At 45.4% G+C, this 23,378-nt stretch overlaps 2 protein-coding genes across 2 annotated transcripts in view; one reads left to right on the top strand and one right to left on the bottom strand.

Moving 5' to 3' along the window:
- Window positions 1-998: 998 nt before the first annotated feature.
- On the bottom strand, window positions 999-4,301 carry DUOXA1 (dual oxidase maturation factor 1). The gene is made up of 6 exons (XM_006882944.1): window positions 4,155-4,301; window positions 3,809-3,866; window positions 2,847-2,981; window positions 2,359-2,572; window positions 1,911-2,128; window positions 999-1,255 (listed from the first exon to the last, which is right to left on the bottom strand). Exons 1-6 carry the CDS (start codon window positions 4,299-4,301, stop codon window positions 999-1,001), a joined length of 1,029 nt encoding a protein of 342 aa, XP_006883006.1.
- Window positions 4,302-14,059: 9,758 nt separating this feature from the next.
- Window positions 14,060-23,378, top strand: part of DUOX1 (dual oxidase 1) — a 37,062-nt gene continuing 27,743 nt past the window's right edge. The window contains exons 1-6 of the mRNA XM_006883196.1: window positions 14,060-14,117; window positions 18,613-18,696; window positions 18,852-19,016; window positions 19,838-20,025; window positions 20,158-20,359; window positions 20,494-20,660. Of these exons, the coding sequence (XP_006883258.1) occupies window positions 14,060-14,117; window positions 18,613-18,696; window positions 18,852-19,016; window positions 19,838-20,025; window positions 20,158-20,359; window positions 20,494-20,660 (864 nt within the window). The remainder of the gene's footprint in view (window positions 14,118-18,612; window positions 18,697-18,851; window positions 19,017-19,837; window positions 20,026-20,157; window positions 20,360-20,493; window positions 20,661-23,378) is intronic.

Below are 23,378 nucleotides of genomic sequence, written 5' to 3'. Positions count from 1 at the left end.
CGCATCTGGGCCCGCGCGCTCTGGAGTGGTTTCAGTGCACTGGAAGCAGCCTAGTCTGATACACTCTAAGCCAGGAGGAGGAGGAGGAGGCAATTGTTTCTCGGAAGGGAGACTACTTTAATCCTCCAGGAAAGCCTCTGACAGCCTGGCGCCCTCTAGTGGGCCCCTAGGGGAATCGACCCATACTAGCATCCGAGTCGCAACTCACTCATTCCCGTTTGTGTGGACCCGGTGAGGAAGGACCAAAGTGTCTTGCAGTTTATTCCCTAACTCCTCACACTTGGCTTCTTTAGGGATGATGTCTAAGGGCATGGGTATATGTCATCGAAGCATAAAAATATAAATCCTAGAACTGTTTAGATTGTCAAAGGTTACAATTTTATTTGGCAAAATTGAAAACAAGCTCATTGAGAATCACAGTTGGTTAATGTTAGACTTGGAAGAAGTATGGTCTCTTCTCTCTCTCCTTGTCTGTCTGTTGTCACTCTCTCTCTCTCACACAGAGAGAGAAAGAGAGAGAGAGAGAGAGAGAGAGAGAGTCAGTCTTTCATTGTACCAATAGGTCACACAAAATGGGGAAAATAGTTAGAACAAAGAGGCCCCCCAAAAGGGGGGGAACGTGCAAAAGGACTAAATGAAAACTACACTATAATCCTAATATCCTCCACATTATTTAAGAGAAGTAGGGTTTCAATGAATGTCAGGGGCACCTCAAAGAGGCCAGATACCAAAGAAAAGGGGCTTGTTCTTCAAGAAGAGCAGCTCATGGCTTGGTCTTGGCCATGACAACAGGATCAAAAAACATGCTGAATGCTTGTATAGCATCAGAGGGCTCCTTTTCAAAATAATACCCATGTGCAGAGCACTTCTTTCTTTCCTATTTATCGGAGCTGAGGGTCACATACATACAACCTACACTGTAGGTGGCTCTGATGTTCTTATAGGGCTCCAATGAATCTGGAGCCCAACTGGAAGTCCAAGTGGCTGTTAGACGGACATTAGAGCGTGCAGTCAGGATCCTTGAGATGCTCCTCTGCATAGCAGGTCTCAGAGGATGCCTCTGACAGAGGGACGTGCTGAGTCTTAGGACTCTCAGCCATCAATCGGTAGCGTGGGCTCAGGAGTTCCCCTTCCTCAGGGCTCCACTCCAGCATGGGCTCCTCCTCTGCGCTCTGGTTGAAGAAGGCTTTCAGCCTGTGGGGCTGCATCCGGTGGGCCACTGTCACGGCTAGGCCCAACAGCACGCACAGCAGTCCTATGGACAAGGGCAACAAACTTAGTGCCAGTAATCCTGTCCCAAAGATGTCTTCTGAGATAGGAATGTCTCTGAGAAAGAACTAGAGTCCCTGCTTCAGGGCAGTTTAGGCTTAGAGGGGTGACTGATTTGGGGTCACAGTTCTGTTGTTCTGGCTTTCTAGATTCCGTGTCCAGTGCTCCTTCGCTTGCATCCCAGCAGAGAGAATGAGAACAGAGCGTAGAGAAGCATGGGGAAGGACACAGGAGGACAGATGGAAGGGCATAAGGGAAGAGTAAAACTACAGGGCAATTTATAACAAGGTGGGGCAGGAACAGAGGAGGGTGCCTGAAATAGAGAACACAGGATGTTTGCAGGAGGCATAAAGAAACATGAGGTTGGAAATCTTAATAAAGAGCTAAGAATGAGATAATGAACATGGGCAAGAGAAAAATTATGCAGATACAGAGGAGTTGGACATATATGGGGAGGAAGGGAGAGTGGATCTGAGGAGAGAAAACCAGAAATGAAAGAAATAGAAGTCTTGGAGTTTTGTAGAGGCAGAAGGCAGCCTTGAGCCCCAGAGGCTGACCCTCAACCTTACCAGCATGATAGTCTCTAACCTTCCCTCCCTATCCTGGGCACTCCAGTACCTGTCTTCAGAGCTGGACCTCACCTGTGGCCAGTGTGATCCAGAAAGCAGGCCCATGGTAAGTGTTCAGTGTGACAGGGCCCAGGTGCAGCGGACAGGATGGGATGAGAGTAGTGGCCATGGAGAAGAAGACCAATGCCAACAGCTGGAAGATGCCTGTGGCCAGCAGCATGTGGCCGCCATAGACCAGCACCGACATGGACAGCATCACATTGGTCAGCAGCCAGCAGAGAAAAGCCACCCTGGAGAACCAGAACTCTATAAGGACTAGTCTAGGCCCCCTCTACCAGCTGGAAGACCTAAGGATGTGAGGCAGGAATTCTTGCCCATGGGCTTGCCAGTCAAGTTCAATGGTGACTAGTGTCAGCCTATCCCAACACAGACCTCCATATGAATAGAAGGATGGGTACAATCACATTCCTGGGTGCAAGCCAGCAGGACCTCCACCCCCATGATCCCTTCCCATACTCACCACAGTGTGGCCGATGTGTAGTGTCCTGCTAGACGGTACTGGCGGTGCAGGCCACATGGGCTGCTTGGGGTGAACTTCTCAGCTAGGTAAAGCACAGGGTTGGGCAACCCCTTTGCCAGTGCATTTGTGAACTCTTTAGCATAGTTTTCACCCAGGCGCCAGGTGAACTCCTCATTGTAATTAATGGTCTCATTCAGCTGCTGCACCGGAGTTCCTAGGGAAGGGTCGTCTGTGCTTAGCAGGGGCCTGAGGCCTAGAGAGTGGGCTTTCACCTGGACAGGAGCTCACTCTCACTGGGCAGAGAGAACAGCTAGTCTCAGTTGAGAGATGGTAGCTTCCAAGCCCTCTGAATCTTTCTCCTTTCTTTCCTCGCAACATCCACGAATCAGTGGCAGACATCCTAAAGTTTAATGAACCAAACCAAGATTCCCAGAGACCCAGAGCAGAGCCCTTCCTCCCCCCACAGATGAGTGCCCTCCCTCACCCACCTGTGAGTGTTATGTTGACTCCTCTCAGCCCGACCTGCAGCCCTATGTCGGCGCTGATCCACTCAGAACTGAAGGCCTTGTATGATGTGTTGGTGCTGACCTGGCCCACAGACCACTCAGAACTGAAATTCACAGCTGGGTTTGGAGAACCAGACATGTGAGAACTCAGGGGGAATTGGTCTTTACTGAATTGGGGCAATGCAGGGGGTCCATGCTTGCTTTGCTCTTAACTGAATATATACGCAGAAACTAGCTCTGTGCATGCTATGTCCACAAACAATCGTAGAGATAAAGAAATGGGCCAGAGTCTAAGATATCCTTTTATTATTTTTGTGTGAGTGTACCGTCAAATCAGATCTGACTGGTACAGGAGGAGATTGTTCCTCCTTTTCCCGGCAGAGCATCTGGTGGATTCGAACCGTGTGCCTGTGGGATTATAGTTTCAGCTCCTTGCCACTAGGCCACCAGAGCTCCCCTAAGATATCCTTTAATCACATTCTTTTCCTCCCTTACATTCTTTCCTCTCCCCATCTCCATTAAGGGAAAGCCATTTAGCAACTGGGAGAGGAAAACTTAACATAATGGTTAACTTAACAGAATGGTTAATCTGACGTTTCAATGGAGAGGCCTTTGATCTCTTCTGTTTGCCTAATCACCAAAGCAAAGCAAGCAGTCCTCCTCCCAGGTTTCCTCTCTTCTGGTCCCCAGCGGTCTTCTCCCCCAGACACAATTATGAATCAAATAAGGGCAGTTGGGGAAACACTTCTAGCAAGGTTTTCCCAGGGACCTGTATTTCTCAGGGCAAGAATAAGATTAGGGCATGTGGACATAGTGATAAGGGGGTCTGGAAGGCCAGTCGGAAGCAGGAGCTGCTATAAAGAAGCAAAGCCTGAAGAGAAACAGACTTGGGAAGCAAGATGGAATGAGAGCAACTGCCCAAATCAACTGCACTTAGCACTCACCCAGGATGACAGAGCCGATGAACAAGCTGGTCACTACCCGCAGCAGCCAGAACAGCCTCTGAGTAACAGGGCAGTAGGTTTAGTAAGGTATTCCCTCCCTCCAGGCCCACCCTTCCTGTTGTCAAATTTAGAGGGGAGTTCTAAAATTGTGGTCAGCTGGCACCTGGTGTGTGCTCAGTAATAACTCTTGACTCAGTGGATGGCGGTGGGTTATATAGTGGGTTTCAGTGTGGTGTAAAAACACGTCTCAAGAGGCTGCTGGAATCTTTCCTGACCTTGGTTGTGGTCAAACAGAAGCTGAGATCGTTCTGGGGCCGGGGTCCCCAGGGCTCAGTTTGTTTCTTACCATTTTGCCCCGAATGCCAGGAAGGATAATGATGAAGGTGACCAGTGCCATCAGAAAAACGGTAATGATGACGGCCAAGGCAGTATTCATTGGGAAGTTCGGCTTGGGGCCAGCATAGAAGGGGAATGTGTGTCCCAGAGCCGGCATTTTGGCGATGGTGTGCAGAGGAAGGAGGCACTGTGCAGAATAATAAATACTTAGGATGTCTTCTATGGACCAGACACTGCTATTGGTGCTCAAGGCAGAGCAGAGTAAAACAAAGCAAGGTTCCTATTTCCTCCTGGAACTGATATTTCCATGACTCATCAGGCTCCACTGTACCTGGATTCTACACCCCTCATGCCCAGATCCTATCTCTGGTGATGGCAGAATGAGGGTCTTAGCAATCAATCTCTGTTGTCCTATGGTCTCTTTCTAACCCCTACATCCCTTAAATTGTATCATCATTGCTCTAGAGGCTTCTCTGCTCCCCCTAATACTGTCCTAAGAAGTATAATTCTCTTTTATCTCCCTCAGGCCTATTGCAGAAGCTGAGAGTTCACAGAACATAAAAAGTGCTATATTTACTTGCAAGTGAAGGCATGAGGGTGAAAGATAATACAAATTACAGAAAGATTGGCTTTTCTTCCCTAATACCGAAAGAAACAAAGGTCAGACACCCCTGCTAAGTATATAGTCCCAAAGACATCATCAGAAGGCTGCTTTCCAAGCTTGTTACTGGCCACTCTGGTCTGTCCAGCTATCTCAAGCACCATGGCTTGAGAAACTCCAGAACAATGGAGCTTAACTTCCTTCACTTCAGTAAGCACTGAAGGACCACTTGTCCTCCACCAGGCAGGGGCCAGGTGTCCTTCTGCCCCACACATCCCCAAGACAGGTCCTTCTCTTCGCTTAAAACACACCCCTCATTCCCCAGGTCTCATCTCAGCTCAAACTGGCCTCTAGTAAAGCAACAGAGAAGGCTATCTCTTTCCTGATTTCAGCTTGTTTAATTTCCATCTTTCTTTGGCAGACTAGAAACTTGAAAATGGTTGTTGTTGTTGTTGTTATATGCCATCGAGTCGCTTGAAACTCATAGAGACCCTATGTACAAGAGCTCTAAATGCTGTTCTATCCTGTGCCAACCTAGCCATCTCAAACGCACTCATTCCCACCACTCCAGTCACAGAATTGATCCTTCTCATCGAAGGTCTTCCTCTCCTTCGCCGCCCCTCCACTCTGCCAAACATGATGTCCCTCTCCAAGGGCCAGTCCCTCCTTGCAACATGCCCAAAGTATGTCAGACGAAGCTTCAGAATCCTTGACTCCAAGGAACACTCCGGCTTCACCTTCTCCAGGACAAACCAGTTTGTTCTCCTACCATTCCATGGTATATTCAACACTCTTCTCCAGCACCACAGCTCAAAGGCATCAATTCTCTTTCTATCAACCCTATTCACTGTCCAACTCTCTAATGCATAGCAGGTAACTGCAAAGACTATAGCCCGGATCAGGCACACCTTAGTCTCCAGTCCTGCGTCATTGCTCTTCAGTACTCTTGAGAGGTCCCTTACAGCTGATTTTCCCAATGCAATTCATCTCTTGATTTCCTGGCTGCTGTTACCAAGAGTGTTGATTGTGGAGCCAAGTAAACTAAAACTGTTAACTATCTCAATCTCTTCACCATCCATACTGATGCTGCCAATTGGCCCAGTGGTGAGAATCTTTGTTTTCTTGAAAATGGTACCTGAACTTAATATATTTTGTTAAATTTAAGACAGACTAGCTTGCAAGATGTACTATTATTTCAGGTACCACAAAGAGGAAAATACTGCCAATTAAACTATGACAGTCATTGCTTATAGGGTACACACAATATCAGAGATGTTTAAAAATGGAGGTACAGGCTAATCCAAAAATTTATGATCCCAGGTCTGCTCATTTTCCTAAGTGGGATCTGTCCAGGAGTTTTGTTTTGCCCTGAAAGTTGTAGTTTATAGTCCAACCATGCTGTTTCTCATAGTGAGAGAATATGTTCTGGGGTCAGGCAGCTCTAAATTCTGCCTCTGCCTCTTGCAAGTCATTTAAAATCTACTACAGAGACTTGCTTTTCGTGAAAATGGGGACAATAAGGTCTACCTCATTGTGAGCATAAGGTGAGATAAGATGGTAAGAACAATGCCTGGAACAAAGTATTATTGATAAATTGAAGCCGCTGGATTAGGAAGGAGGGAACGCTGGTGGTCTAGTGGCAAGAAGCTGAGCTTTGATCCTGATGACACATGGTTCAAGTCCACCAAATGCTCCTTGGGAGAAAAATGAGCAATCTCCTCCCATGTGATTAATTGCCTCTGAGAGAAGGTCAGCTATGCATCAGTTCTGACTTTGATGATACATTTCATTACTCTCTCTCCAGTCATTCTCCAGAGAGAGGCCTGCGCTGGAAGTAATTCGGGGTCTAGTGTCAGTTCTTCACTGGCTAATTTATAACATTGGACGGGAAGTGACATTTCGCTGATACTCATCTGTAATTGAATACCGAATTTTCTTTCATTTCTGTATGCTGTGATTCTCTTATAATATACCCTAACTCCTCGCCTGACACTTTCCGTCTGGGCTGGCTATCTTCCTTTGCTATCTCTAGGGATAGTGTGAAATCAAACAGAGAGATAGGAAGACATATTACTTCAATCTTTGGGGCAAGTCACATGGCCTCTGAAATTAATTTTAAGCTGGAAAAGGTCTTTCTTTCTCTCTTCCATCTCACCTTCCTCAGCTCCATCTCAGAGGAACAAATGACTTTTCTTTTTCTAATGCTCCAAATCCATCTTCTTGGGCTCTGGATCCCAATCCTGCCTGCTTTATCCACTTCCTTCCTTATCAACTCTCTTACCTTCCATAATTCTTTCAGATTCTCTTTTTCCTCCCTCCTATTCTAAGCTTATGCTTAAAATTCTCCCATTTTAAGAAAACAAAGAAAGGGAACTCTACTGACACTCAGGGTCCCCTCCAGATACTACTAATTCTCTCCCTTTAGTGCCAAATTTATTTCAATAAAGCAATAGTCTATACTGATATTTTTACTAATCTCCTCAACCATTGTAATCTGGTTTTTCTCCCCATGTCCATCTTCTCCATTAGTCACGAAGGGTTACATCCAATGTGCACATTTCACGTTTAATGCTTCTTGACTTCTCCGAGTTATTTGGTGCTGTAGCTTGATTACTCCCTTTTTTCTCAAACTTCTCCTTGGCCTTCCATGCCAATATATCCTTGCGAATCTCCTGCCTTTGGCCACCTTATTCTTGGCTCTTTTCTGGTTCTCTGTTCTCTTTTTTAAATGTTGATGTTCCCCAAGGTTATATTTCAGTTCTCTTCTTGTTTATGTCAGGATTCCCTGGGCAATCTCATTCATTGGTTTGGCTGATGGTTTTCATTTCTGTGTCTTTAGGTTGACCTCCTACCTAGACTCCAAACTCAAAAGGCCAACTACCTTATGAACGTTTCCACTTGGATGGTCCACTGATGCCTCAAGTTTAACAGGTCCCAACAACCACCCTGCTGTTTATCCTTTGTCTCTTTGGTGGCATCACCATTCTGTGTCAATCAAATAAATCAAAGACTTTGGTCATTTTACCACTTGAAACCATTTCTACCCCTATAAACCTCTGCCTCAATTTCATTTCATCTTCCCATGCCTGGTGTGAGAATAATTTTTCCAACAAGCAAACATCTTTTTACTTCCCTGCTCATAATGATTTCTGGGACAATTCTAATCTTCTCATCATCACATAGAAAGTCTGTCATGATCTAATCCTACTTACCCTTCTGTCTTCATTTTTTGCTCATCTGAATCTCTAACAATACTGAACTACTCATCTCTCCCTCCATATGACATGCTCTTTCAAGCTTCATTGCCCTTATTTATGCTATTTCTTCAGCTTGGAATGCTCCCACCCTTTTGGCAAATACTTTCTCACTCTTCAAGTCTTAACTCGTGCTACCTTCTCTGTGAAGTTCCGTATGATGCATCAAGCCCATTCAGATGTTCCCACCTCTAACATTTGAACATACACAGTGATTATATTGCACTGTAATTTGAATGTCAGTCTCCCACTTGCCTCTAAGCTCTTGGAGAAAGAGACCTTGTCTTTTCTATCTTGGCAGTTCCTGAACATAGCATATAATAGCATATACTAATCAGGCTCTGGATATATAGCAAATGATGAATATATGATTAAGTTCCTTTCTCTTTGAGTGACTCATTCTGATTTTGTACACAAGAGGGAGCCCTGCTTCCTCCTTGCCGTGTATCTGTTCTTCACGCTGTGTTCTTCTAGTCAACATTAACTTAGTATCACCAGTGCCAGGCTGAGAAGTGGGCAGGAAGGTATTTGACCAATTCCCTCAATCTGTAATGTCACAATTTTTTTAAAATCTCTTCAGTAGTTGGACTCTCCAAAATGAGCACAGACCGAGGCATGAATAAACATGTTTAAATGACTCAGAAATATCTATTCCAACCCTAGCTGAAGATGGGTAAAAATTTATGATTGAAAGTATCTTGTAAAATCTGTAACAGTGATATTTAAACAGGCCTTAGAACTAGTTCTTCCCAGTTTAGTCATGGTTTGCTGGAAACTTAATGTCCCTCTTAGAAAACAAGGGCAGCGTTTCTGTTACATAGCAACCAAATATCTTGACAGAGGGAAACAGGTCTTCCACTCAAAAATGGCAGAGGATCCCTCTGCTTTAACCATATGTCACTCTCCATCACACACTCACACACTCATTCATAGTTGCTGAATCAGGATAGATTAATAGCTGACCCTCCAGTGAGTACCCAAGGCTGTAAAGTGCATGGAAGGAGCATGCTCATCTTTTTTCCTTGGAGTCACTGATGGATTTGAACTGCCAGAGAAGTGCCACATTTGGGTTAGCAGTGCAACTTCCTGTCGACTATTCTTCCAGAGCTCCCTTCACTCTCCGTAGTGCTGGTGATAATACAGTCTTTTGAAGTAGGCTGCTCAAAGGGCTCGTGATGCCTCTCCTGAGCTTGCCATTGCAGGCTTTCTACTTACAGTTTGTATCAAGCTGGCTGTCATTATATATTGTTAAAGTCTTTTAAAAATTTTGCTTCTTCAACTAGGACTGCTCTGATTTTGCTTCTTCAGTGAGGACTGAATTGTTTCTTTAAACCAGTATTTAACTTGTATTTAAGGGAGATGATTACTGAGCTAAGAATTTTTCATTCACAATTCCTCCACAGAAGCCATTACAGTTTGATGAAAAGTTGTCAGGAAAAGGCAATAAAGTGTAGACTATACTAATTAATAAGATGCAGAGATAAAGCCAAGTTGCTATTGATAAGAATAAATTCTACATAGGGACATTTTAAAATCAAATATTTACAGTATAAGCAAATAATAATAAACACATGGTTCAAATTTGCCAGTTTCTCCATAGGAGGATGGGCAGTCTCCTTTCAGCTAATTAACTGCCTCTGAAAACCCACTGGAAGGTCAGCTATGCATTGGTTCCAACTTGGTGGTACATGACACACATAACAACACTATTTACTTTGGTAGGGTCACATACTGTTTTAACTATATCAGCTTTTATTTTTAAAAGGAAGGTTATAAAATATTTTACCAGAGTGACTCATCTCCCTTAACATGGTGCATCAAAGAAACACTAACAAAAGCTTACTGTATTTTAAGTATAGACGAACAGTGTTAAATTAGTCTTAACTCTTCCAAATATTTATTAAACATGACTAAGCAAAAATACAAATGGTAAATTTTATAGCAATTTAAAAAGACAGTGAATAAAGTATTTCTCAATTATTTTCTTGTATAGCTTAATGACTTAACTCTTCCTGAACTCACATTGCCAAATTTAAAGCTTATTTTCCATGAACCTTATCCTAATTTTTCATTATTAAACTATCAGGCTTCCTGCATGAAGAAGTGGGACTGGAATGAAACATTTACACAAAGCTCATGTTCTCCTCTGGAGCACCTTCCTCACTGCCTCGACAAGTGGAATCTGACAGTAGAGGGTTTTTTTCCCCTAATCTGAAAAAAATCTTATGAAATGTTCACTGGACCCAATTCTTCTGTGTTTAAATATGCACACAATCACAAAGCACACAAACTTATAAAAACACAGAGACACAGACACAAGATGTAAAGCCACTGGTTCTCCCATTCTCAGGAACACAAAAATCTAGAAACACTCCATCAGAGGACCCGGTGACAAATTTCTCAGTGGAGTAGGTCAACCCCCCACAGAGGTCCTACTCTCTCACCTGATCTATGGAAGATCTCAAATATTGAAGTCTCTTTCATTCCCAGATATAATACAATTATATAATCCTTACCCTAGGATGAAGTGGGGTGTCCTTGTATATAAGAGAAGAAGACAACAGATACAGTCTTTAAGAAAATTGAGCCTGTACAACACCAGGCATTAGCTTTTAAAGTTATTTACAAGCTTGGTTAGTGCTCTATAACGTTTTTTTTTGTAGCCTGACCAGATCTTCTTCCAAAAGTCTTTCTCTGCCTATCAACCAGAAACCATTTGCTACAGAGTACTAGTTCTCTACAAAGCTGCCAGGAATGCTAATTGGTAATGCCCAGCGACTGCAAGGTAATGGTTTATTTCTCCACTTGAGGCTGACTATTAAAAGTTTAAAGCTCCAGCTGGCTAGTGGAACTCTAGAAGGACCTTCTGTCCACGACGCTCCTCTTAAAGGAAGGTGTGTGCATGTGGTTTCAGCAAAGGAGAAACTAGGTGAAGAAACAGAACAGAATCTGAAAAATGGATTGGAGCAGAACTCCCCAGAAAGTAAGGATCTCAGGGATGTTGGATCAGGTAAGCCAAAACAGCCATAATCCAGTTACACCAAAATAAAGATTCTATGTCTGCAGATCTTGTGACACCTTGAGCCTTATTGAGTTTCCCTTGCATCCTTTTAGGTTCATTTAAACTTTCTTTGCAGAATCACAACCTGATGAGAGCTTGGTCTACATAGACTCAGAAGTGCGCCTCTAGGGCCAGGGTGGGGAAGGCACTTCAAGGCCAGTTCCAGACCCTCAGGGACACCGCGGGCACACTGCCCACCACCCACCCACCCACACAGGGCCCAGCTTTCCTTACCTGCGTCTTTTCAAAGCAAAGCGCCCGTGACAGCCTCTCGCCTCTTGGTCAAACCTCACACGCAGCGCTGTTGAGGATGGACAAGGGAAGATACTGGACGTTCAGTCACCAAAAGTGAGCGCCCTTTCTCTCCACGAGGCTCTTCTGGACCTCCTACAGACCTGGCTGTAACCAAAGTGGAATGGGGTACCTTCTAGTCCCCCACTCTCAGCCGTCCCCAACCTTCTCAGAACGCACTGGAAGTTCTGCTGAGCCACCCTCCTTCCTTCAGTCTACTCTCCATCCCTCCTTCTCCACACCCCAAGCCCATCCCCGTGGGTGTCTCCTGAGCAAACCTAGCGTTGTAATCCTGGATTCTGCAGGGGCGCAGGCGCGGCTCATCAGGCGACGGGACACTGAGATCACCCTGCGAACCCCAAGAGTCTGGATATCTCTCACGCTTGGAAGGTCTCTGGACAGTTGCCTTGCTTTGATGCCTGACTTGTCCTGTAAGCCTTGGCTAACCCTGTCGGTTCTGAAGCCCAGATCCCACAGTGTGGAAAGGATCTGGGGAGACATCCCCGTGTCCTTCCACGTGGCCGCATTAGCCCTGCGAGGGCATGGATTGGACGAGTCCCGCCACCTGAGCCCCTGGACTGCGCGCAGCCTCACCTTATGCGCCCAGGGCTGGGGAGCACCTCCGCGGGTCCCCGCGCCGCCCCTGTCCCGCCCCACCCTGCCCCGCCCCGCCTCGCCGGTCCCGGCCCTGCCCGCCCGCGCAGCGCTACTGCCCCTTCACACAAGACACCGCGTGGAGCCGTGGAGCCGTGCGGAGCCCATCCGCAGCCTGGAGTCCAGGACACCAAGGGTGCAGGCAGGTCAGACAGCGAGGGCTTCTTTGCGCGGTGAGTCTCAGCCATCCCGGGGGTGGGTGCTCTAAGGGAAGGGCCACGAGCACAGAGGGAGCCTCAGCTCCCACTTGTTTCCCAGGGAAGGGGAATTCCTGCCCGCTTGTGCCTGAGATCTTAGTCTAAGGCCAAAATGGGTGGGGGCTCTGTTAGGGTCTGCCCTCTTTCCCACCAAGGTTTTACAAGTCTGTACTCTTCTGGATTTAGGATTGCTGGGTGGCCTGACTTACTTGGGTTTAAGGAATCTCGTTGAGCCACCTCTAAAAACCAGAACATCATGCCGGGGAGGAACCTTTGGGCCTTTGTGGTTCATTCTTCCCTTGGGAACAGATCAATGTGCCTGTGGTCTTGATTCATCCTCGCCCACTCCACAGTCACCATTCTAGGACTTTGGGCTGGGAAAGTGACCCTGTGAGGCATGAACCAGGTAAGCCTTGTACTCTCCCTGGTTCTGCCACTGCCTGGAGCCTCTCACTCCTCCACCTCTTGACTGTATCTTCCTTTTAGAGTTGTTGGAAAGATCTGCATCCATGTTACTGTGTGAAACCTTAAAGGTTATCCACTCTCAAGGAGTAGCTATTAAGCATACCTTTCGCTTCACAGCCTGGCCTGAGAGCTTGTTTACCCATGTGTCTAGAGGCTGAGGACTACACTGATGTTTAGGGCCCAGGGTCCAGGAGACATGGCAGTAGGAATAGGGGTGAAAGGGTGAACATCCTGGGTATGAAAAGACCACTATAGCCATTTCAGCCAATCCAGCCTTCCATCTCCAACATCCGTCCAGAGCATAGGTCTTCAACATCCTCTCAAAGGCTCAGTGCGCGCGCGTGCGCGCTCACACACACACACACACACACACACACACTGGCAAGCATCTGAACACACTCCTCCAATGGATGAATGAAGTAGCAGAGGACTGCTAGCCGAGTTAGGATAAGGTCTAAATTTCTTCATCTGTTTGGTGGGAGCTAGGAATGGTGATGAAGTGATCCTTAAAAATCCCCCACCTCTGTGATTAGATAACCCATCCAGAGCCCTGAGAATTAGGATGGAGATGAAGTTTTCCCTAGTCCTCACTTTCCTCCCTATCCTCAGTCACCAATTACCTTTAGGAGGTATTCTCTGACCTTAGTCATTTCCTGTGCTTCTCAGGAGTCCCAGCCTGAGTCCCTTGAAGCCTCTTACCGACCTGTTGTCCTTGGGTGGTTTGTTGACTTATGGAGAGAGAGTAGGAGTTGGCATCAAACACATACCATCTAGTACTACATTTTGACTCCACATAAAGCATTCAGGCTCCAGCTTACTCCTTCATATCACATTTGCATAACACCTGCCACTTTATTTGAATCCCATTTCATTCCCATATTGATTCTGGCAATCAATGTATCAAGCTCGGGGAGGCAAGTCAGGCTTATTTACTTCTGTAGCCAGAAGAGGAAGCCAAGATCTAGACTGATTATGTTCTGTCTAGGACTGTGAACTAAGAGCAGGGCTGGCACCTCAGACCAGTCTTCTTGTCCGCAAGCAAGGCTCTGTCCAACGAAGGTGCTCTCTCTGTAAGAAGTTAGAGCAAAACAAGGTTTTCAAATCAATCTTAGGCAAATTCTGTGAAGGCAGGGATTTCTGTTCATTTTGTTCCTTGTTTAAATGATTGTTCCTAGGTCAGTGTCTGATACATAATAAGTGGATGTTCACTAAGTATTTGCTAAATGAATTAGACTTGTGAGGGAATATCCTGCTGATTGCTGCCCACTGTGACCTTCACTGGCTTGATTTCTCCAGAACAGCTGAAGCTCATTCTCTCACTCCTCTTTTTGCCCCCCCTAGAGTCTCCATTTTGGGGTGCTCCAGTAACTGGACCCTGTTATCATTTTCATCATGAGCTGCCAACTCACTCTGACATGGTCCCTCCTGTTTGGTTCATTGACTCCCATGGGTGAGTACAGATTGAGGAAGAAATAGAGCTGAGACAAAGGAACCCAGCATCTTCTGGCCTCCTCCAAGGACAGGAGCTGTTAAATCTCTGTGTCCTATTAATCTTTTTAGCCCTTGTTGTGGTTAGGTGCCATCGAGTTTACTACAGCTCATGGTGACTCTATGAACAACAGAGCTGAACTTTACCATATCATGCACCATCCTCATGATCTCTGATATGCCCTCACCCATTTTATAGTCACTGTGTCAGCCCATCTTGTTGAAGGTCTTCCTTTTTTCTCTGACCCTCCATTCAATCCTTATCCTAATCCTTAGTGTCAGCAGGTGTTAATTTCAAGTTTATTGAATAGAGAGATGGAGAATGGAATAAAAACTGTCACAAATCCAGGGAGTTAGGGACCTACTTATTTCATTCTTGGTAGTTTAGGGATCCTTTCTCTTTCCTCTGTCTTCTCTATTTTTCCAGAAAGTAAGGGCTTCTCACCCCAAATAGGGAAAGGTTGTCTTTATATAAGACAGTAAAGCATCTTGAATTGTATTGACCCAAAGCAAATGGGAAGTCATTGATGTCTTAAAATAACATTATGATAGATGGACAAAAAGATTGAAGTTGCCAACCATTTCATTTTACTTGGATCTATAATCAATATCCATGGTAGCAAAAGACAAGAAATTAAAATATATGTTGCACCTGGGAAAATATTCTGTCTAAATCTTCTTTAAAGTGCTAAAGAGCAAGGATGTTAGTTTAAAGACTAAGTTGCACCTGGTCCAAGCCATGAAATTTTCAGTTTTTATATGCATGTGAAAGTTGGAATTTGTGAAGAAAATTAAAGGTCATTAAAAAGACAGAAAAGAAAAAAACCGAGATGTATGTCAGAAGAAACTCTGAAACTTGCTCTTCAATGTAAGAGAAGTCAAATCAAGGAAAGATGAGAAGACTACAGAGTCACTATGTCAAAATTGGCTGGTGCTGAGCCATTTCAGGAAGTAGCATATTATAAAGAGCCAGTGGTATTGAAGGAAGAAGTCCAAACTGCACTAAAGGCAAAAAAATATGGCTCCAAGTATTGATGAAACACCAATGGAGGTGTTTCGGTGCTAGTCTGCCAGGAAATTTGAAAGACAATTATCTGGTCAACTGACTGGAAGAGATCCATATTTATTCCCATTCCAAAAAAGAATGGCCCAACAGAGTGCAGAAATTATCAAACAATATCAACATCACAAGCAAGTAAAATACTCCTGGAGATTATATAAAAGTGGCTGGGATAAGTACATCTATAGGAAAGTGCCAGAAATTCAAATTGAATTCAGAAGAGACTGGAAGTGGAGGAGTATCATTGCTAATGTCCTATGGATCCTGTCTGGGGGTAGAGACTGTCAGAAAGATGTATACTTGTGTTATATTGTCTATGCAAATGCATTTGACCATGTAGATCATAATGAATTATGTATAGCATTGAGAACAATGAGAATGTTAGAAGACTTAATTATGCAAATGTGGAACCTGTGGAGGGGGAAGGGGGGAAGCAGTCTTTTGAATAGAACAGGTTTCCTTATTAAAAATCAAGAAAGGTGTGTGTCAGATTTGTATTCTTTTACCATATCTATTCAATCTATATGAGCAAGTAATTCGAGAAGCTAAACTATATGAAGAAAAATGTGATATCATCAACAACCTACTTTACTCACAAAGATAAAAAAGTACAGCCTTGTATATGGATTGTGCCTCAACCTCAAGAAAACAAAAATCTTCACACCTGGGCCAATAACCAGCATCATTAATAGATGAAGAAAAGATAGAAGTTTCCAAGAATTGAGTTTTATTGGAATCTGCAATCAAACTCGTGGTAACAGAAATAAGGAAATAAAAAGACACTTTACATTAGGCAAACCTACTATCAAGGACCTCTTTAAAGTGTTAAAGAGAAGTATGTCATTTTAAAGACTAAGGAGAACCTGACTGAAGCCACGGTATTTTAAATTACTTCTTATGCATGTGAACATGGGACAATGAATAAGGAAGGAAGACCAAAGAAGAATCAATGCCTTTGAGTTGTGGTGTTAGAGAAGAGTATTAGATATCATTGACTGCCAAAAGAACAAATTGTTCTCAGAGGAAGTGTAACTAGGGTGCTCCTTACAGTCGAGGGTGGTGAAACTTCTCATATACTTTGAACATGTTGTCAGGAGAAGTCTTTGGAAAAAGACATCATGCTAGGAAAAGCAGAGGATTTGTGACAGAGAAAAGACCTTCAGTGAGATACACTGATGCAGTGACTACAACAGTAGTCTTCAGTATGGTGGAGATTGAGGCTAGTGTAGGAATAGGGCAAGGTTTTGATCTGTTGCTATGAGTCATAGTGTTGCTATGGGTCAGATTCTGTCACTTGATGGTACCCAACAACAACATCCTTCAACTTCAGACAGATGTTTTACTAGAATCTGAGATCTCAGTGCATAGTTTGAGTCTCTGAGGAGGGAAAGGGTCTTTAAGTGGCTCAGAGTTAAAAAGAGCAAGTCCCTAGTCATCATTAATGGGAGTTTCAAGAATAAGAAGCAGAGAAAACCTGTGAATTCTCTAAACTAGCTGAAGGCAACAGGATGGTAAGATGGCTTGTAGCTCTCCCTTGTCCAAGCTGTTTATGTTCATATTCCTCTCTTTGCTTTCAACCTGGATTTTCCTTTACTGCTAGAGGTCAATTGGCAGAACCATGATAGAGAAGAGATTGAGGTTGTTTATAATTATAACTTGCTTGGCTCCACAATCAACACTCTTGGCACCAGTATTCAGGAAATCAAAAGATAAATTGCATTGGAAAAATCTACTGTCAGGGACCTCTCCAGAGTGCTGAAAAGCAACGATGTCAGTCTAGAGACTAAGGTGTGTCTAATTCAGGCCAAAGTCTTCAAATTACTTGTTATGCTTCAGTGAGCTAGACAATGACAAACGATGATGGAAGAAGAATCGATGCCTTCAAATTGTGGTGTTGGACAAGAGTTTTGAAAATACTATGGACCATCAAGAAAAGAAATAGTTCTGTCTTGGAGAGGGTGAGACAAAGTCTCTTCTTAGAGGCTAGGATTTTTAAGCTCAGTCTCACATATTTTGGGCCAGGAAAGATCTGTCCTTGGAGAAGGACATCATGCTTGGAAGGGTGGAGGGACAGCACAGGAGAGGAAGACCCTGGATGGATTGATACAGTGACTGGGGCAATGGGGGTTGGTGTGTCAGAATTAGTGAGACTGGCTCAGGACAGGGAAGGGTTTCAGAGCTGCTGTACAGAGGGTTTTTATGGATTGCAGGTGACTTGATGGCACATAGCAACAACAACAACGACAACAACCTGAGGTCTTGCTCCTCCTGTTTTCAAGAAGCACTCTCCCATACCTTCCCTAAGGAGTGCCCTCCTTGCTTTGCCACCAGGTCATCTTTTCTTAGAAGTCACACATATGTAATCCCTTAATCTCTGCCCCAATTCCTGTAACTTTAGATAAGTTATTTTCTCTAACATCAGAATCTTGATTCATTTTCTCTTCCTGACCTTCAGGTTAGCATATTTGTGTGGGGGTTGGATTGAAGAGTAAGTTAGTAGCTGCATGATCCTATTCTTGGTCTGAGTAGGGAAACAAATGAAATTAATGGAGTTCCTTCCCTCCGGTTGATGAGCGTCCTTTCCTTTGCTCTATTCCCTGAGGAGAGAAGAGGAAGCCACAGTCCTGTCTCATAGTTTGGAGAAAAGAATCTGGTTAGTCTTCTGATCTAGTGACCAGAATCTGTCTACCACACCAACCTCACCTCTAATTCAGAACCTTTTTTTAAAGCCTGAGTTCTTAACCCAACAGCTGAGTGCTTCTTCCATGACCCTAACTTTTAGAGAGCACCATGGAGTTAAGAGAAAGAATTTTATGGGGGCATGATGTCCCATAGAGAAAAGGAGTGACATCACCTTTGGCCAGCTCAGTTCCTGACCCAACCCAAGAAACTGGGATAAATACCAGTGTAGCAACAGGCCCCAGAGCTTCAGCTCAGTGAGTCCACACCCTTGCCCTGGGCTCTGCTCAGCCAGAAAGGGCAAGGCCCTTCTCCACATTACCCCTGCCCAGGGTTGGGTCACAGAATGACACAAGTGTGGGGTACAGCTGGCTATTGTCCTGTAGGATGTCTTAGGTCTGGGAAGCTCTCAGTGCCTCTGTGTCCCCCAAGGTATTGAGGTGCAAGGGGAATGGGCAGCTGTTATATCCTCTATCCCACTGCCACTCTTCTCATCTCAGTGGCTGTTTGCATAAATGGCACCTTTATTTTGACATGCCCCATCTCCCTGACTGAGCAGCTTAAAGAGTGGGCTTTGTGTTGCCCTAGTTCTCTCTCTCTCTGCACCCTAACCCCCACATCTGGGTGTTGAGTGCCCATTCTTTTTCTACTCCAAATGCCAAACTCACAGGTCTCACATCCTCCAGGCCCTTTCAGCCTCATCTCCTTTCTCACCTAGGATCTCTGAATGCCATTTCATGGGAGGTGCAGCGATTTGATGGATGGTACAACAACCTCAAGGAGCACAGATGGGGCATCAAAGGTAGGTAAGAGCCAAGTGGAGACAGATCCCCAAAGCCAGAGTGAGTACTTGTGGCTGAGGGACAAAGACAAGGCCCACTCATTTCCAAGGTTCCAGGAGAAAGAAGGTGAAGGTGGCCCCCTGCAGAATCATCCTTGTTCTACCCCTCCCACTAGGATCTAGGCTGCAGCGCCTGGTTCCAGCCAGCTATGCAGATGGCGTGTACCAACCCTTGGGAGAACCTCACCTTCCCAACTCCAGAGACATCAGCAACACTGCCATGAGGGGCCCTGCTGGGCAGGCTTCACTGCAAAACCGCACAGTGCTGGGAGTCTTCTTTGGTGAAGATCTCAACCTCTAGTGGAGAGGGACCAGTGGATTAGGCTGGCCTGTGTGTGGGCAGGGAGTTGATTAGGAAATGGGGGAGAAAAGTGGTGGTGGTGGTGGTGGTGGTGGTTCTTATGTGCTGTTGACTTGCCTGCAACTCATAGCAACTCTATGCAAAATAGCTAAGAAATGATGGGTGAAGGATAGGTGTTTGGGTACGGTTAGAGTGCAGAGCAGAAGGAGGAAAGATTGAGGCTGAAGTAGAGTCTGGTTGAGAAAAGCATAAATCTGTCCCACTTCAGTGCATGTGGCAGTAATTGGTGAAGTTAAGGTAGAGACAGGAGCGTGAACATAATCTGATGAGCATATTTATTGATGCCTTGTCCTCTTGTGCTCCTGTAACTCTTAGGATGACTCATGATAGGGTTCTGATGCAGGCAGAGGGTTGAAAGGAGGTCAGATTAGGGTGCTAGTAGTTAAAGGTCTGTAGCCCAGAAAGGAGTATCTGACTCCTGCTGCCCATCTAGGGAATCTGTACTTGCTTCCCAAAGCCCAACATCCCACCAAGGCTGCCAGGCCTCTGGGCGTGTTGGAGCGGGTGCTGCCAGCCCACTTGTCTAGGCATCACTGGGTACCTCCCAGTTACCCAGGAGAAGGCCAATCTAGTGATGACAACAACTTGGGCCAGGGTGTGAATACTGCTCAGCCAGGACAGAGGCAGTGTTGGGAAGAGTGGTCCTGGCGAAGTCGGGGTTTGGGTTTGCAGTAATAGCTGCTGGGGGGTTGATGCTTTAAAGGGAGTGGTCCTAGCACCTTCCCTCTCTCTGGGGGGCAGGATATCACGTCCTCTCAGACCTGGTGAGTGTGGACAGACCTGGCTGCCCTGCTGAGTTCCTCAACATCCGCATCCCGCCCGGAGACCCCGTGTTCGATCCCAACAAGCGCGGGGACGTGGTGCTGCCTTTCCAGAGGAGCCGCTGGGACCCTGAGACCGGACAGAGCCCCAGCCACCCCCGGGACCTGGTGAGACCAGGCAGGCGGCGGGCGGGCCGCACGGGGGCAGAGGGGGTCCAGACCCGAAGAGGAGGGCAGCCCCTCCCCCGAGCACCGCCTGGCCTGCGTCTACCTTGGTCCCCCCTCATCCTCTCCCCGCAGATCAACGAGGTGACCGGCTGGCTGGATGGTAGCTCCATCTATGGTTCCTCACACTCCTGGAGTGACGCGCTGCGGAGCTTCTCTGGGGGACAGTTGGCGTCTGGGCGGGACCCCGCCTTCCCTCAGGACGCACAGGAACCCAAAATGATGTGGAATGCTCCCGACCCCGCCACGGGCCAGCGCGGTCCCCAGGGGCTGTATGGTGAGGCCGAGGGGTGGGGGAACCCTTCACTGGGCACCGGGGCCTCGTCGGAGGCAGTGGGTGGGGGTCCGCGGTGTTGGGCGTCCCTGGTCACCCTGTCCCCCATTTCCCCCTGCCCCCCACGTTGGATGCAGCCTTCGGAGCGGAGCAAGGAAACCGTGAGCCCTTCCTGCAGGCGCTGGGGCTGCTGTGGTTCCGCTACCACAACGTGTGGGCGCAGAGGCTGGCCAAGGAGCACCCGCACTGGGGGGACGAGGAGCTGTTCCAGCACGCGCGCAAGAGGGTCATCGCCACCTACCAGGTCTGCTGCACCCCCGCGACCTCTCACTGAGCCCCCAAGTCCTGTCCGCCCTCACAGAGGCTCTGTTGTCTGGCAACCCTTAGCCAGACACATCTATTTGGAGCTAGTGCCTGGTAAAGCCGCTGAAAATTGTAAGGAGACAAAGCACTATTTATACAAGAGTTGTTATTTGTGATTAATATTTAGCCCTAGCCCCCACAACGCCTTCATCCCCCCACAGGACCGACCCAGAGTTGTAACTTAGCAACAGACCTCTCTACTCCTTTCATTGGGAGGCCTGGCCCTAATCTTCACACCTAAGCGTTCCATAACTCAAAAATTCCGAAGTCACTGCTGTAGAATCAGTTTCAACTCATAGGGATCGCCCGTCGGCTTACTGAGGCAGTAAATGAGAGGAGACCACCCATCTTTCACCCAAACAGCAGATAATGGATTTGAACCACCAGCGACAGCCTTTGGATTAATATTGGACAACTCACTTAAAACCTCAAACTCCTGTTAAACTTTGTCACTGCTACTGGGGTGAGATGGTATCTCAGTGTGGTTTTGATCTGCATCTCTCTTATTGCCAGGGATTTTGAGCATTTCTTCATGTCTATTGGCCATCCAAATATCTTTCTCTGTAAAAGTCTTTCCATGTCTTTTGCCCATTTTGTAACTGGATTATTGGTCTTTTTCTTTTGGAGGCCCTGTAGGAATCTATAAACATTTGTTATGAGATCCTTATCTGAGATAGTATTGCCAAATATTTTTTTCCTAGCCAGTAGATTTTTCCTTTTATGCTGTTGGGAAAAGTTTTTTTTTTAAATAAATAAAATTAAATTTTATACTGGTTTATTTACAAAGTTTGAATACATTGTTTTTCATACCAGATCTTTCCTGTTTCCTTCACTTCCCCCTTCATGCATCAAATTGTGTGACCCTATGGAAAAAGTTTTTGATGCTCACAAAACTTTAGAAGGGAATTAATCCCTAGAAGTTCCCATTCATCAATTTTATCCTCTCCTAGTTGTGTATTTCTGGCTGTATTTGTCAGCCTCTTTATAACATAGTCTAGGCCTTCTAAGCTTAGTCCCACTTTGTTTCTTATTATTTTTATAGTTTTGGCCTTTACGCCTAGTTTCTGATACCTTGAGTTGATTTTCGTTTATGGTGAGAGGTGAGGATCCTGCTTCTGTTTTCTGCAGGTAGCAGTCCAGTTTTGCCAGCACCTTTTGTTGAAGACTTTGTTGTTTCACCATTTGATAGGTTTTGTTACTTTGTTGATTACCAGTTGACCAGATAGGTGGGTTAATTCCTGGGTTCTTGACTCGGTTCCTTTGGTCTATGTGCCTGGACAGCAAGCAATAAATGTTGGAGAGGATGCAGAGAAATAGGAATTCTCATACACTGTTAGTGGGATTGTAAAATGGTACCACCACTCTGGAAGGCAGTTTGAGATTCCATATGACCCAGCTATTCCATTGCTAGGAATATACCTCGAAGAAATTAGAACTGAGATGCAAATGTACCTGCATTCATAGCAGCGTTTTTCACAATCTCAAGAACTCACAAGCAGCCCAAATATCCAACCACAATAGAATGAATTAAGAAATTCTAGTACATTCATATGATGGAATATTATATAGCATCCAGAAGAAATGTTTTGAAAAATTAATGCATAATTTGGGAGAGACTGGAGAGCATTATGCTGGGTGAATTCAGTCTCATAAGGGCAAGAACTGTATAAGAACATTATTGTATAAACATAAAGATAAGTAGTAAAACATGTATGAGGATGCAAGGGAGAGAGGTAGGGAGCAGAGGGGTGAGAATGGTCGGAGGGAAATCATAGGGTCACACAATTTGGTGGGTGGAAGAAGGGAGGGGGATAAAGGAAGTTAAAAGATCCAAAAGGCATCTGGAAAGACAGGGTAATTGTGGGCATAGCTCACAATTAATAATAAATTAATTTAAAAAAAACAAAATTAGTGGGAATGATTGTATGAAAACACAATGTGAATGAAGGATATTGTGAAACACAATGTATGCAAACTTTGTAAGCAAGCCAATATAAAATAAAAATTTTAAAAAGAAAATGATGAATCGGGGGGGAAACCCCTAACAACCAACCTCAAACTCATTGTTGTTGAGTCAGAAACAACTCATAATTGACCTTCCAGTCAGTTTTCAGAGGCAATAAATCTCATGGTAGGAGATTGCTCATCTTTATTCAGCAGAAAAGCTGATGGATTTGACCTCCCCTACTTTGAGATGAGCTAGATAATGAATAAGAATGACAGAAGAAGAATTGATACCTTGGACTTGTGGTGTGCAGAAGAGCACTGAATATCCCAAGGACAGTAAAAAAACTGAACTGATACATCTTGGGAAAAGTGTAACCAGAGTGCTCCTTGGAAGCAAGAATGACAGAGCTTCAGCTCATGTAATTTGGACATGTTGCTAGGAGGAGTTGTTCCTTGGAGAAGGAAAATCATGCTTGGAAAGGTGGAGAGTCGACTGAAGAGAGAAGACATCCCCCCCTCTCCCATGAGGTGGATTGACATCGTGACTGCAGCAATGGGCTCAAGTGTATCAGAGATGATGAGAATGGCACAGGATAGAACAAGATTCAAGTCTGTTGTTCATAGGGTTGCTATGATTCATATTCAACTGACAACAATAACCTAAAAACAACTGCGAAATGGCAGCACAACTCCCTACTGACTAGGTCACCAG

Source organism: Elephantulus edwardii, unplaced genomic scaffold (assembly GCF_000299155.1).
Source record: "Elephantulus edwardii isolate Elephantulus edwardi_28Jun2011 unplaced genomic scaffold, EleEdw1.0 scaffold00026, whole genome shotgun sequence".
NCBI classification, from domain to species: domain Eukaryota; kingdom Metazoa; phylum Chordata; class Mammalia; order Macroscelidea; family Macroscelididae; genus Elephantulus; species Elephantulus edwardii.
The sequence above is the reverse complement of the archived record's forward strand: the minus strand, read 5'-3'. Positions and strand labels throughout refer to the sequence as shown.

Bases quoted from the DNA above. Each gene is read 5' to 3' on its own strand.
- DUOXA1 (XM_006882944.1), bottom strand. From the start codon at position 4,301: ATGCCGGCTCTGGGACACACATTCCCCTTCTATGCTGGCCCCAAGCCG. The intron at 2,573-2,846 runs GTGGGTGAGGGA...ACCCTTCCCTAG, and splicing joins AGTCAACATAACACTCACAG to GAACTCCGGTGCAGCAGCTG. The intron at 2,129-2,358 runs GTGAGTATGGGA...CTGGTTCTCCAG, and splicing joins TACACATCGGCCACACTGTG to GGTGGCTTTTCTCTGCTGGC.